The sequence below is a fragment of the Salvelinus namaycush genome, chromosome 17, assembly GCF_016432855.1.
Source record: "Salvelinus namaycush isolate Seneca chromosome 17, SaNama_1.0, whole genome shotgun sequence".
Classification (NCBI taxonomy): Eukaryota; Metazoa; Chordata; class Actinopteri; order Salmoniformes; family Salmonidae; genus Salvelinus; species Salvelinus namaycush.
In genome coordinates this window covers 9,590,311-9,603,631 of record NC_052323.1, presented here as the reverse complement: position 1 = coordinate 9,603,631, position 13,321 = coordinate 9,590,311, and the positions used below count along the sequence as shown (strand labels likewise).

Genomic DNA, 13,321 nt, shown 5'->3' with positions numbered 1-13,321 from the left:
TTGCCACACCACATCCTCTTATAAACATTGAGGACAAGTCAAAGTAAACAGAGTAGATCAAAACCATTTTAATGGCAGTTTCATTCGATGACACTTGTGGATTTTAAAATAGTGAAGCATTTTAATGGCAGTTTTATTCGATGACACTTGTGGACTTTAAAATGGTTTCGCTCACCACTAAGCTGCATGGGAAATTGCCTCTAGCTCCTTTCGCGCCTTCAGTCAAGACAAAAAGGTTTTGGCACGGGGAGATACAGAACATTAGGAACGCCTTGTTGGCATCTCCGTCATTATCACTTGCTTGGAAAACAATTTGTTCCAATTTTAACTTGACACGTTGATAACTTCATGTGGCGAATGTTGATAACTTAGTCACCCTGCACTGCTAAACTAACAAATGTAATCATGTGAAGTTGTGCTTGACTAGAGGCTCTATTAAATCTGTATCTCTGAAGCGTTACGGATTGCGCGTTAGAAATGTAAAGGTCATTTCAGATTGAGCCGACATATATAGCGCTTACTGTGAACGCGGTCTCCGCTAACGCGGGAACATTGCCTATTCAAACCTTAGAGGAAATTCAGCCATAAAGCCCAATTGAAATGTAAAGCCAATGTTCCCGCGGAGACGGCATTCACAGTAAATGCTGCATTTGTCATCTCAATCGGAAATGACCTTCACATTTCTATCACGAAATCTGTAACGCGTCAGCGTTAAGGGTTGGATAGACCCCTAATTTTCAATCACGCTGTAACGCTGAACTTCTGCAATACGGATTGAATAAAGCCCTACGAGTGTTTGTCCATTTGACTCCATTGAAATAACATTAACTGTGTTTACCCAGTGTTATATGTTATGTTCCTCAGAAATATACAGTATACACTGTAGCAATTCCATTTCATAACCAGCTAATGGCAATTATTACGATAAGACGATTCAACAACACAATTTTGGCAACTTTTCAACTACAACAAATCCTTCTACGACAAGTATACAGTGTCTACCCATTTCTCTAGTTTTATTTTGTAGGACAATACTCCCTTTATGCAGCCCTGTTTCCCTCTCACCTATAGGGGTTTGTCTCCCTTTCTAATTCACATATAGTTGGAGTGCATTGCTATGCAATCTTTGACTCCTCTATTCATTTTGATACCCTGCCATGCCAATCTCACAAACAGTAAAGAGAGAGAGATGCTGTGAGGTTCATTTTAATTCATCTTCTCTTGTATTTACTCAAGGTTCTTTTTCACTTACTGTCATTATCATTATGAGTGTTATTATTATTTCAGCATCAGCATGGTACAGCATTCCCAAGCAGGCTTCGTCAACATTGGTCTCGGCCGGACAGAACCTCTCCAGGAGCCCACAGTAATCCACCAGATTTAGGTTGTCACTCCTCGCTTGGTTCATGGCCTCTCTCTCTTTCTCGATGACAGAGAAGATAAGCATGTTGCATACCGGATCACCAGGCTACGAAAAAATTGTTCTGCTGAATAAGCCAGATGTAAATAATTGTTGAAAGCAATACAGGGCCCTGCGTCGCAAAGTCCGCTGGATGTTGTGCTTGGCTGCCAGCACCGTGGCTCAGTTTCATTTAGGTACTCAATGGCCTTTTGAAATGTTTTGTTCAATTCAGCCCAAGCTTTATTTAAACTCTGCCCACAACAGGCTTAGAGTCCTTGGAGTATAAAATACCTTACCACCCACATTATTGAGCTGCTATAAAAGCTCAAAAGGTTCCTATTTTAAGTTTGCCTTATTTTCAGACAGCCCCCATAGGATTGCAGTGAGATTGCTTACCGCACGGTGTGCTCACTTTGTATTGAAAGAGACCTTTAAATAAATACTTTTTATTCTGTTATTGGCTTTTTACATTTACAAAGCATGTTATAGTTTTATCAAAAGTGGAAAATATTGATGTTACATACGTAACAAATGTAAAAAATAAGTCTTCGATCTTACTTTCCCTGAAAGTAAGAACATACGCTTGGGCATGTGAAAATATCCATAAAACACTGCTTAAGTCATTTAAGTTAATAAAACAGTACAAAAAGTAGAAACCATACATTTAAAAAGAAGGGACACAAACACTGATAACTATAACTTCCATGATTTCCCATGAATAAAAAAAAATGTACACAAGTTCATAGTCTTAGTAGGGAGGGGTTCACGGCAAGACAGGATGGATCAGCTAGCCTTGCCCAAACCTTTTGGCTGGTCGAATAACACTCCAGCTTGGAGGATTGTGACCCAGACTATTCACCTCAGAACCTTCCCTTCCCACCCCCCGCCAACAGAACCAACATTCTCCATCCTCAAATGTCGGTAAGGCAGGGACTTGATTAATCCTAGCTCTTGGAGTGCTTAGCCAGTCATCTGTGAGCACATACAGCCAGAGAAAGTGGTTACCGTGCTCGTGTCATAACATTGGCAGGCCTCGGTTACCGTGCGAACAAAGTGGTGTGCTCATTTTCGCACCGAGGGCTGTATCTTGACGCTTACAGGTGCAGTGGGATCAAAACACACATGCTTCCTTTTAAAAATGAGAATCGGGACAAAAAAAAGACAGGCTGGGGTTTCTATTGCTATGGCCTTTGGAATTTCTCCTGCAAAGTGTTTCAACGTTATCGCTCCTCTTATCTCTCACAAGTGAATGTAACAGAAGTTTTGCAAAGGAGTGGCATTATTGGTAATACAGACCAGCTACATTTTGATTAAGATAAAATGGAGCTTTGCAGTTCCTAAATTGAATTCAGACACAGGCTCTTTGTTCCAACCATTTGGTGTTAATGTATTTCGCATAATGACACCTTAAAGAGATGAATGATTGTACAGTTACAGTATGAGGTCTGGAAAGGACTGGTAAACTCTTCCAAGAGGGTTTAACTCCGTCCGAAGTAATATTACAGGTGTCCCTTTCTGCCTTACTGCACAAAGACATGAATGGAGACTGCTAGTCCAATGTTCTCTGCTTCGTATATACATTGTCTTAGTTTGTCTTTCAGAGAACATACAATATTGTACGGGATTGTAATAAATAGTCTCATACATATTGCTCGGCCTCCCCTTCATTCAGAATGGTCACTGACCCATCCCCACTGTTCATCTCAATGTCCATCTCTTTTGCAGCTGCGTTCTCCGGCAGCAGGGCCAGGTCCTTGAACACATCCACGTAATGGCCGAAGCCGGGGCCCCAGTTCAACAAGTTGTCCCAGTTGAAGCCCCCGGCTTGCTGGCCCAGTTTGTGGGGCAAAGTGTAATGGTCCGTCATCGGCGCCTGTGCAGCGGGCCCGCCCTCGGCCCACCGGCTAGAGTAACGCCTTTGCTTGAGCCGCCCGCCGTAGTCCTCGTCGTCGGCGTCCGACTCGTTGACCTGCGACAGCTTGGGAACCCTGGAGCTGTAGGCCACGGGCTTCTCCCGGTCGTACTCCATCTCTGAGCAGGTGAAGGAGTCGTGCGAGTCACTCTCAGATGATGACTCCGGGGGGGCGGGGATGCCGTCGGCCGGGTTGCGGACCCGCGACATGGGCCTCCGGCAGTCCTCCTCGGATGAGGAGCGGCCGTGGTCGGCGCTGCAGATGCTGGGGTTGCGGGGCCGCGGCGTGTTGAGCCGCTCCACCTCCTCGATGGACAGCCCCACAGGGGGTCCCGTCTCCAGAGGGATCTGCTCAATGGGCTGCTTGAGCCGGCTGCTCGGCCGGGAGCCGTGGCCCGCCATGGTCTGGGGGCTCTTGCTGCGGCGGCCCAGCCGGGTGGCGTAGTTGAACATGGCGCCCGGCTGGCCCATCTCGTTGTGGTGCAGGTCCAGGGGGCTTCCATCCCGGCGGGCCAGGTTCAGCTCCCTAGTGGGGGTGTTGCGGTAGAAGGACGAGGGCTTGGTGAAGGGGGCCGGGCTGTGCCTGGAGAGGGGGTTGGGTGTGGGGCAGGCTGAGTGGCTGAGAGGGGTGGACCTCAGGGCCTGGCTGTACTGGGGCTGGTAGGTGTAGCTGGTGGCCCCCAAGGGTAGGGGAGACTGTCTGGCGAAGCCCAGAGGGCTGTGTCTCTGGATGGAGAACTTGGGCGTGTGGCTGCGGAACTGCTTGTAATGCTGGATGATGTCGGCGTCGGACGGGGCGATGCTGCTGGCGTTGTCTATGTCATAGTGCTCAATATCTGCCTCAGGCATCTGGCAGGGGGCACACGGGGCGCTGGGGATGGTCTCGTTGTTGTGGGGGATGTCTGTCTCGTCGTAGATCAGGTAAGGGTTCTCCCTCTCGATGATGTCTGGCTTGGGGTTCCCCTCAGGCTGTTTCCTCACCGTCATGTCGTCGCCGTACGGCGGGATGTTATCTGGATCGTCAAACGCCACGTTCTCGCTCCCTTTCTTCTTCTTCTTCTTCTTCTTCTTCTCCTTGGGCTGCTTCTCCTCCTTTGGCACGTTGGTCTTGTTGCGGCCCTTGCAGTGGTTGCAGAGGATCAGACTGAGCACCACCAGGGCCAGGGCTGTGGCACAGCTGCCCACAATGGCCGGTACCGCCCAGATGGGCAAGGTCAGCTCCTTGGCCGTGGGGCTCGGGCTGCAGATGAAGCCGCCGTTGTTGGCTGTCTTGCAGAGTGTGCCCTGAGGGCATTGAACCCCCAGGCACGCCACCAGGGTCTCGCAGGTCTTGCCAGTGTAGAATTCAGAGCAGACGCAGGTGTAACTAGAGTGGGGGCCAGGGACACAGCTCCCTCGGTTCTGGCAGGGGTTCGAGGCGCATTCGCCGGGCGGGAGGCACTGGTAGGTGTACCACTGGTTGACGCACATCAGGCCGTCCCAACATGGGCTGCTCTCACACAGGTTGGGCCCTCTGCAGCCGATCTTGACGGCTGGGCTGGTCTTGGAGATGGTGACAGTGCTGTGATCTCCGCTGAAGGGAAGATTTTCCCCATTGTACTTCACATAGGCCAGGCAGCCGTCAAAGCCTGTGGGAAGAATAGGGAGAGGAAGAGGTGTTCAAATAACAGGAAGCACTCCTGGACGGCTATTAAGACAACACAGTGATAATTTCCGAATTAAATTTGAGCGCTTTTCAGAATGTGCCAAGTGGCTGGGATCGCCAACTTGTAAATAACAGGAACTGAAAGCTATAATCAGAACTAGAGGAATTTTGTTTAGACGGCAAATTGGTTAAGCATCGGCCAAAATCTCAATGAAATGTCCTCATGGAAAACACCTCGACAAATCACATTCTCAAACGCGTAAATAAATCGTTGGCAACTCTGAGAGAAGCCAATGTAATTATTTTCAAAAACATAGGAGGTGGATGCCAGACAATCTTCAGACCTCGTATCGCTTCAAGACATCCATCTGGAAGAAATGTTTTGGTGACTAATTCAAACCTTCGCTTTCATTTTGCTTCACAAAGTTCCCTCACAGATGTAAACACATGTTTATTGAATTTATCCCATTTTGTTCTATTCATTAGATCCTTACTAGTTGAATGCACACCAGACCACAAATGCTTCTACATGCATATTAAGCGAGGGTCAGTTCCTATTTGGTGTAGGTGTGGCCCCAAGAAACCGGGACCAGATAACCTTCGTGCTAGGCAAGACAGCCTGCCATAGGCATGCACGTTTATTTGAAGTATATCCATACCTTATTGTGTGAAAGAGGCCAACAAATCATTAAAATTGCTTTTTTTTACCAAGTTAGTCCATAGTATTAAGTCATTTTCTTTCCATTAAAAGTCTGAAATGTACAGTGGTGTATCCCTTCCCTCTGGAAGCCCTCTCGTTCACCCTATCCAAACTATTTTCAAGTCCGAAAACATTTGATATGTGACATCTGATATGTGACATCTGATCTGATTTAGATCTAATCCAAGACAAGATTCCATGGCAATAAGATGAAAACATGAAAGCATCAAAGGCAGGGCTCCCCACCTAATCAAACTACCTTCAAATTAGCTATGGTCTAGAAATGATCTGTAAAAGAGAGCAACATTAACTCTTCTACAATTTGTCCAGTGTCAAATAAAAACACAATTTACACTAGCTCCAGAGAGCAGGACTGCAACATCACCTAATATGGTCTGACTCAACAGAAGACCTTATATTAATTGCTAAAGGTATCTACCATTCAATAACAGCAACTTCACACACAACCACCTCACCTGATGCAATTTTCTGCTGGGTGGACCCAGAGGGGACTCCACCGAGGGACATGGTCAGGACGTTGAGACCCCCGAAGTCCTGTGTGGGGTGCTGGATGAGCTTGAGGAGTGCCCCGTCCACGTGGAGGGAGGTGGCAGAGCCGTTCTTGAAGACCTGCAGGATGTGCCACTGGCCGTCTGATAGGACCATCTCTCCCAGGGTCCTCTCCACCTTACCCCCCAAACCCGCATCAGATATGTAGTGGACATTGCCGTTCTTCAGCTGGGAGGGAAGAGACAGAGTTAGATGGATGGACAGATAGGCAGACGTGGACAGACGGATGGACACAGACAGACAGGAGTGCAGGCCGGCAGACAGGCTGATACTGTATTGTACATGTTTGTTGAGAAGGAAAGAGTGGAGAAATGTGATAAGCATGATGATATGATTATATGCTCTGATCATTCTCAACTCAGAGATGTTGTTGATGTTTTGTTTCAGTTGGAGAGCTGTTCTTGTTTTGTAATACTAATAATCTATTTATTTACAGTACCGTTATTATACCAGTTAAGTTGATTGAAAACACATTTTCCCTTTACAACGACGACTGTTGCAGTGCAGAGGTAAAGGTTGCATATGCCAAATACCAGTAAAACAGCTATTATTATGATCATGTTAGGTATGCAGGAACTTTCATAGTATTACCTTCAATATGCATAAACTATATCCATGCACAACAGAGTAAATCATATAGAAGTAATTAATCAAAATGACAGTGTGCCAGGCATTGTATATGGTCATCTCATATATTTCAGCCTAAAGTGGAAAAGTAAACTCTTTTGCCTCCCCTTCAAAGAAACAAAACATCAGCGATGGTATGTAGCTTCAGGAAGAATTGATTTTAAAGGCCCACGACGAAATCTGGAAATGGGAAAAAAAAATCACACGAGCCAAAAACACAGGAAACGAGATCTGGAGAACCAATTTAACTCATCTCTTTTACATCACGTTATTTATACCCTATGCATATATATTTTTTTGGGGGGGTGGTGGTCAAGCAGTACATTCAATATTGTTCTTTGGGCCGTACAGTAGTAATGGTAGGGGGGATTCTGGGGGCACTGCACCGGAAAACACAACCAGAGAGACCCAGTGTGTCCTAGAGGAAAGGAAGCGGACTGGGGGAAAATGGAAAAGGATGAATGAGAGCTTGGGCCCTCGGACAGCTGCCCCGGATCAGTCCAAGCCTTGAACTCTATATCAGCAGAATGAAGGAGCGTATATGTAAGGGTAATGAGAGGAGGTGATAAAGGCACAGATCCCCTTATAGCTTTGACTCAGGGGGTGGGGGTTAAAAGGGAGGATTGTGCATACGTGTGACATGTTTAAGTGGGGACCGAGTGGCAGATGGAGAAACAGACACAAACGAACGTGTGTGTGGGACAAATCTAAGTATAGAAACCTCAGAATGGTTTGGGAACAGCAAACAGACAAAACACATTAACACTAGACGCGAATCTCTGCATGCATACAGTATTTGTACTGTGTGTGGCTTGTTACCCGATAGGGTTTCGCTCTGTGGAGACTTCCTTTACCTTGATGGTGGTGTAGTTGCTGCTCTCCTGGACGTGGAGCAGGGTGCCACTCTTGCTACGGGTTCGGAACTTAACCTTGAGGCTGCTGGGCCCAGAGAGGTCAGAGGTCAAGCCCATGAGGCTCTGGCGCAGCAGGATGTCCCGTTTGGGGCTCTGGCGCATGGCGTAGTCAAGGCGTCCAGTCCCGTCCAGTGAGAGAGCCGTGTCGGCCGTGATGTCTATGAAAGAATGAAAAGCACAATTCTGGGTAAGTCAAAGGAAATGATACCATCTGCCTTCTGAGTGATGGTCAAATTCAGAAGAAGTGTATGACAAAATTCCCCTCCAAATGATTCTTACATTTCTCGCAGTACTTGCCGGTGAAGCCCTCCATGCATTTGCACTGCTGCCAGGACCAGTAGTCAATACAGGTGCCCCCGTGTCTGCAGGGGTTGGCTGTGCAGGCTCCCTCCAGTCTGGGACATCTACAGACAAACAGACAGTCAGACAGGCACACACAAGTCAGCCCCCCTGGTGGACAGCCGGCCCTCAATAGGAAACGGCAGATGAGATTCCCGCAATACAAAAAACATAAAAGATCCAGGGAATTAGCATATTAAAAGATCTGTCCTCGCCACTATTCACAACCAACTAAAAGAATTTCCATTCTACGATTACTATTCCAAACAACTGTACATCTGCTATTTATATCAAAGATGTCTCTTCAGCTGTTCCTGAGGGTTGAGAGCTTCAGAGAATGACCAGATATCCTGCTGGGAGAGTTTGGGGTTTTAGGGGGATTGAGAGGGATGGAGGGGGTGTAGGGAAAGACAGAAAAGAAGAAGAGAAGGAGGGAGGGAACCAGACCTGTCAAGGATGTCATGAGATACCAGGGCCTGACTGGGCTCCAGTGGGCGGCCGTTGACGGCAAACTCCATGATGCAGCCCACAAAGTCGTGGGTGGCAACCTGGCCGCGGCGGTGAAGGACGGGCTCTATTGACCTGACGCCTCCCACCGAGAGCCTGTTGGGCCCAACGTCCAGGATCCTGCGAGGAGAAGGAGAAGCCGCTGGAGGTCAGCACCTCTCACAATGACATGGCCCCACGGGGCCTCGGACCCGCCGCAAAATAAACTGGACCCTCCCGGACCATTCCTCATCTGCCAGATCGCTCGCTCAGAGTCTCGCACACAGTCCCCCCCCCCATGGGTCCAGACGGCTTTTCACTCTGGGCCTCTCACAATGCTAAACGGTACATGTGATGTCCATGTATGTGTTTACATACACTAGGATTTACACTAGGCTAGGTGAATATGCAAGTGTTCATTGAGAACAGTCAAGGTGATGGATGTGCCCACAGATTGTTCCATTCTTTGCAGAGATATGAGATATTGCTGCATTGTTTAGATAGTGACCAATGATGATATTTGTATACATTGAAGGTGGTAAGCCACTCTGAAAGTAAACAGCTTCAAATGGAATTCGTTTTTTCCTCGCTCATTACTATAGATACAGTATACTATGGAAAGAAATACTTCCCCCTATACCCAAATTCTCTTCTGTGTGTACTCTGCCAGGGTGGACTGTGTGCTAATCTCTACTTTATGTGTTCTTACCAGTCAGTATGCACAGCCACGTTGCTCACAGCACAGTAGCCTGGCTCCTGATCGTCTCCACACAGGTCGACTGTCAGGGACGCAGCCTGCATGACGAGGGGAGCAGAGACACACACGTTATTCTCCTTGGACTGTACAGTACATATAGTAGCACACAACAAATCACCACACACGTTGTGCCTTCCTGATAGTTGTACCAGCTCAGACCGTCATATCTTAGTCAGATGAGCACACCAGTTTACAGATAACAGTAAATTCAACGACATGACTGATTTTGTACATCACAATCAATGTTGTTTGATAGCATATATTGTATTTGAAACCATCATTATGAAGATGGGAGATACAGTAGGCCTAAATATTAATCTGAGATTCTCTAAGATATGACTTTCCCCCTTAGCCAACGGTAATAATTGTTCTACTTTCCCTTTCCCTATGTGGTCTCTGAAGCTTGACTGATGTGAAAAAAAGAGGTGGCAAGAGAAATGGAAAGTGCGTGAACGTGTTGAAAAACCATGACAGCATGCTCCACCTACACCAGGATCTTAGGTAAACATGGAGCGGCCTGCTTGGAGCGTGAGCACAAATCATCCAAGAGATGGCGGAGAGCGTGACCCCTCCCCTTCTCGTCTCCTGAGGTAATTGCTAACACAGAAATGTTTTACGCAGCAAAAAAAAGCAACAAGGGAAACAAGAGTCATTTGTCTCTGGGCTTTGTCGCTATTGTTGAAGGGCTAGGCCTACACGTCAGAGCCAGATGGGCATTTTATTAATGCCTTTCTCTCAGATCAAAGTCCCTGCAGCCAAACCGCAGCGTACACACACTGTCAAGTGTCTCACACGGCTGGCGAAGGGTTTTTCTCAAGGAAACACCCTTTGAACAAAAAAACAGGAGCTTTGTTTCTGTTTGGTAAACTTGGAACAAGGTAAACGAAACAGGGTAAATGAAATCAGTGTTGTCACTGGACAGCATCATTTTCTCATGACCAACCTTCTAGATGACAAATCCAGAAAGATGGCTGCTGTTGAACACTACAGAAACATGCTATTGTCCACAGGAACACACTATTGTTGGATTATTTGTGTGCGACGGTCAAGCTCAACACTTGTTGAGGATGAAAACAACAGAATGTAGATGCTAAAGGGTGTAAACCAGTTGTAAATTATTTATGTGAGGCCTGAAACCACTCTCATTCATGACAAGACAAACAGAAATAAGGCAAACATAGCCTTGAGAAGAATGAGACCACAACTGTTGCAGTTAAATTGAGACAGGACTGTATTACAAATGTAAACTACATTAGTGTTCTTAACTTAGTGGTCATACTATACTCATTACCATTGCTGTAATAATAAAGCTATAATAACAGAGTATAAACGATTGAAAAAATGCTTGTTGGGGTGCCGGTTTCAGTAGGGTGATCTAAAATATGCTTCTCATATAAACAACAGTGTCCTTGACTCTCGGTGCGTCATACATTACTATGAATGGTGTCTGGTTTTCATCTGCTCACTATCCAAAAGGTGGAAGAACTGAAAAAAAGGCCTTCACGGGACAACCTCAATGACCCACATCACCTTCTCCAAACACACTGATCAGGTTCGCTTTACACCGCCTCAGGGACTTGGCACTTCAGGCACGACACATGCCCGCTCTGCTTCCATTCTTCTAGCTGGGCTAAGAGCCTCAACATGGTAATTCCTCAACCTACACATAATATTTGCAGTGCAGTAAGGGCAGCATCGCATTTCTCAATGCATGTTGTGTACCTTTCCATTCTGTCACTCTGCACATCTCAAAGCTGACAATTTAACGATTTTACCAGTTTCCTATGAAATCCCAGTGCAGGGTGAGAAATGACAGATCTGATGTCCAGCAGGAGACTTACATTATAAAACTTTGGACAGGCTGCTGACTTTTTTCTCCCCGCCATTAAAAAACTGGCAGAGAAATTACTAGATTCAAATACAAGGAATTTCAGTGTCTGACGCTACTTTGGAGGTCATATTGTAAATCACAACAAGCAATCAAATATAATTACAAACTATGAAAACCCTATACAGAACTACCACTGTGTGGGAAGTTTAATTATCATCTTATGGTGCAAAAAAAGACGATGAGGCCAAATGTGGACGCTGCTCTCGGCTATAAAAACCCAGGAGGTCATAACTGCTATTGAATCATAAACTAATCTTCTATGTACATCTGGTGCCTTTAGGATTTTCCCTCTACATTTTTGCAATTAAGGTCCCATCAAACCATTAAAACGTACAATAAAATATATTTTCCAACCATTTATGGAGGAAAACAAATAAAGACAGCTTGGTAAAGCCATATATAACATAGAAATGACTCTCACCATTCCAGCTCTCCTTGCAATAACCGTGTGGAACTGTCCATCTGCAACCTTTATCATGGTCATTAGTTTATAGGTCCCGCTACCCAAGTTAAACGAGAAGCGCATCTGTCCCTCAAAGATCTCCAGAGCCAAGAATTCCGCCTTGTCTCCGGTCTGGTTGTCATGGTTGTACATGAGGAGAGCGTTGCTCTTCAGTGTGGCAAACTTGATGTAGATGTAGTTATTGTTGGGATCCAGGCTAGGGAACTCCATGTAGGACAGCTCCTCAAAGCCGTAGCTGTTGAGTTCACAGTGTTTTCCAAAGACCCCTGAGGACGAAAGGAATGAATACAAATCAAACAGGGAAGTCATGAATAATTCACCATACTGCATCTACTAAATCAGCACATAGCTGGGAATCTGTTGCCATCTGCCATCATAGGCTAACCCTAATCATGCTAAGAAGAGAGAAACAGTTAAACAACATGTGAATAAATGTGACATGGAGATATACAATGAATGACAATGGGGATAGCAACAGTCATTTTTGCCAATCCAGATAGTTTTAGCGGTTGCCCCTAAGTTAATACTCACCAAATGGACAATGACAGTAATATCCATCCACTCTGTTCTGGCAGGAGCCGCCATTAAAACATGGGTTACACTCACAGTGATTGATGATGGAATCACACGTTTTGCCTGGGTTCACAAAACAACACAAATTCAAATAAACGAGGTGGGGATGACAAAGGAAAATGTGAGGGGAAACTTAAAATCACAGGGGGTCTATGCTATTGTAAACTTAGGATAATCTATTTGAAACTTACATGAGTGAAAAAGTAATCAATTGGGAGATTATATATAGATTTTACAACTATAGCCTCTTTATTGGATCTCTGAGGCCAAGAGACATGATGAAAATATGATGACTTAAGGAGAAAAAGTATTAATAGACACAGACAGAACAAGGTATGCAAGGGGCGAGACTGACAATGACCTGCAGCGTCATGTATTTTTAGGTACTGACTCCTGCAACATGAGACAAACAGCTTAAAGGAGATCAATTCTTTCACCACAACCAGGCAGGGAAAACAGGAAGTGTGGAGTTCAATGTGAGGGCATGCAAACTACTGTAAGTCAATATGTGCAATTCTTCAAGAGGGCCATTTGTCTTGATGAAACGCAAAGGTTTGTGGTCATTTGTTAAGGTCATAGTAAAAAAGGCAAAACATCTGCTGTTGATCATTGGAAATGTCTTTCAGCAACTACAGCCAGCAGCTGACCAAACAGACATGATTCAAACTACTGTTCTCGTTTTGCTTCTCCATGTGCACTCCCTTCACTAAGAGTAATATTACTTTATTTATCATATCATCAACTTAGCATTACATTCAAGCAGGGGAGGGAGTGATTTACACAGTGGCTAGTACTATTTAGTTCACTTTTCGAAATTAGGGAGAGCAGTCTTCAATACATATTAAACCTCTAAATGCTTGACCAACAGAAAGATAGGCAGAACCTTAAACATCTCAAATATGCAGTACTGAAAGACATGCAGAGGAATATGAGACTAAGGCCCTTACTGGGTTCAATTTCGCATCATCCTTTTTATTAAAGTAAACATGACAAGATGATATGCATCAAAGCTGATACCCCCCAACTAGTAATCGTAAAACCC

At 45.5% G+C, this 13,321-nt stretch overlaps 1 protein-coding gene across 1 annotated transcript in view; it reads right to left on the bottom strand.

The window, feature by feature from the left end:
- Positions 1 to 506: 506 nt before the first annotated feature.
- Positions 507 to 13,321, bottom strand: part of LOC120061886 (protocadherin Fat 4-like) — a 92,266-nt gene continuing 79,451 nt past the window's right edge. The window contains exons 10-17 of the mRNA XM_039011663.1: positions 12,238 to 12,342; positions 11,665 to 11,972; positions 9,305 to 9,390; positions 8,557 to 8,736; positions 8,050 to 8,174; positions 7,711 to 7,928; positions 6,136 to 6,397; positions 507 to 4,942 (exon numbers count right to left, since the gene is read on the bottom strand). Coding sequence (XP_038867591.1) covers positions 3,042 to 4,942; positions 6,136 to 6,397; positions 7,711 to 7,928; positions 8,050 to 8,174; positions 8,557 to 8,736; positions 9,305 to 9,390; positions 11,665 to 11,972; positions 12,238 to 12,342 — 3,185 coding nt within the window. The 3' untranslated portion in view covers positions 507 to 3,041. The remainder of the gene's footprint in view (positions 4,943 to 6,135; positions 6,398 to 7,710; positions 7,929 to 8,049; positions 8,175 to 8,556; positions 8,737 to 9,304; positions 9,391 to 11,664; positions 11,973 to 12,237; positions 12,343 to 13,321) is intronic.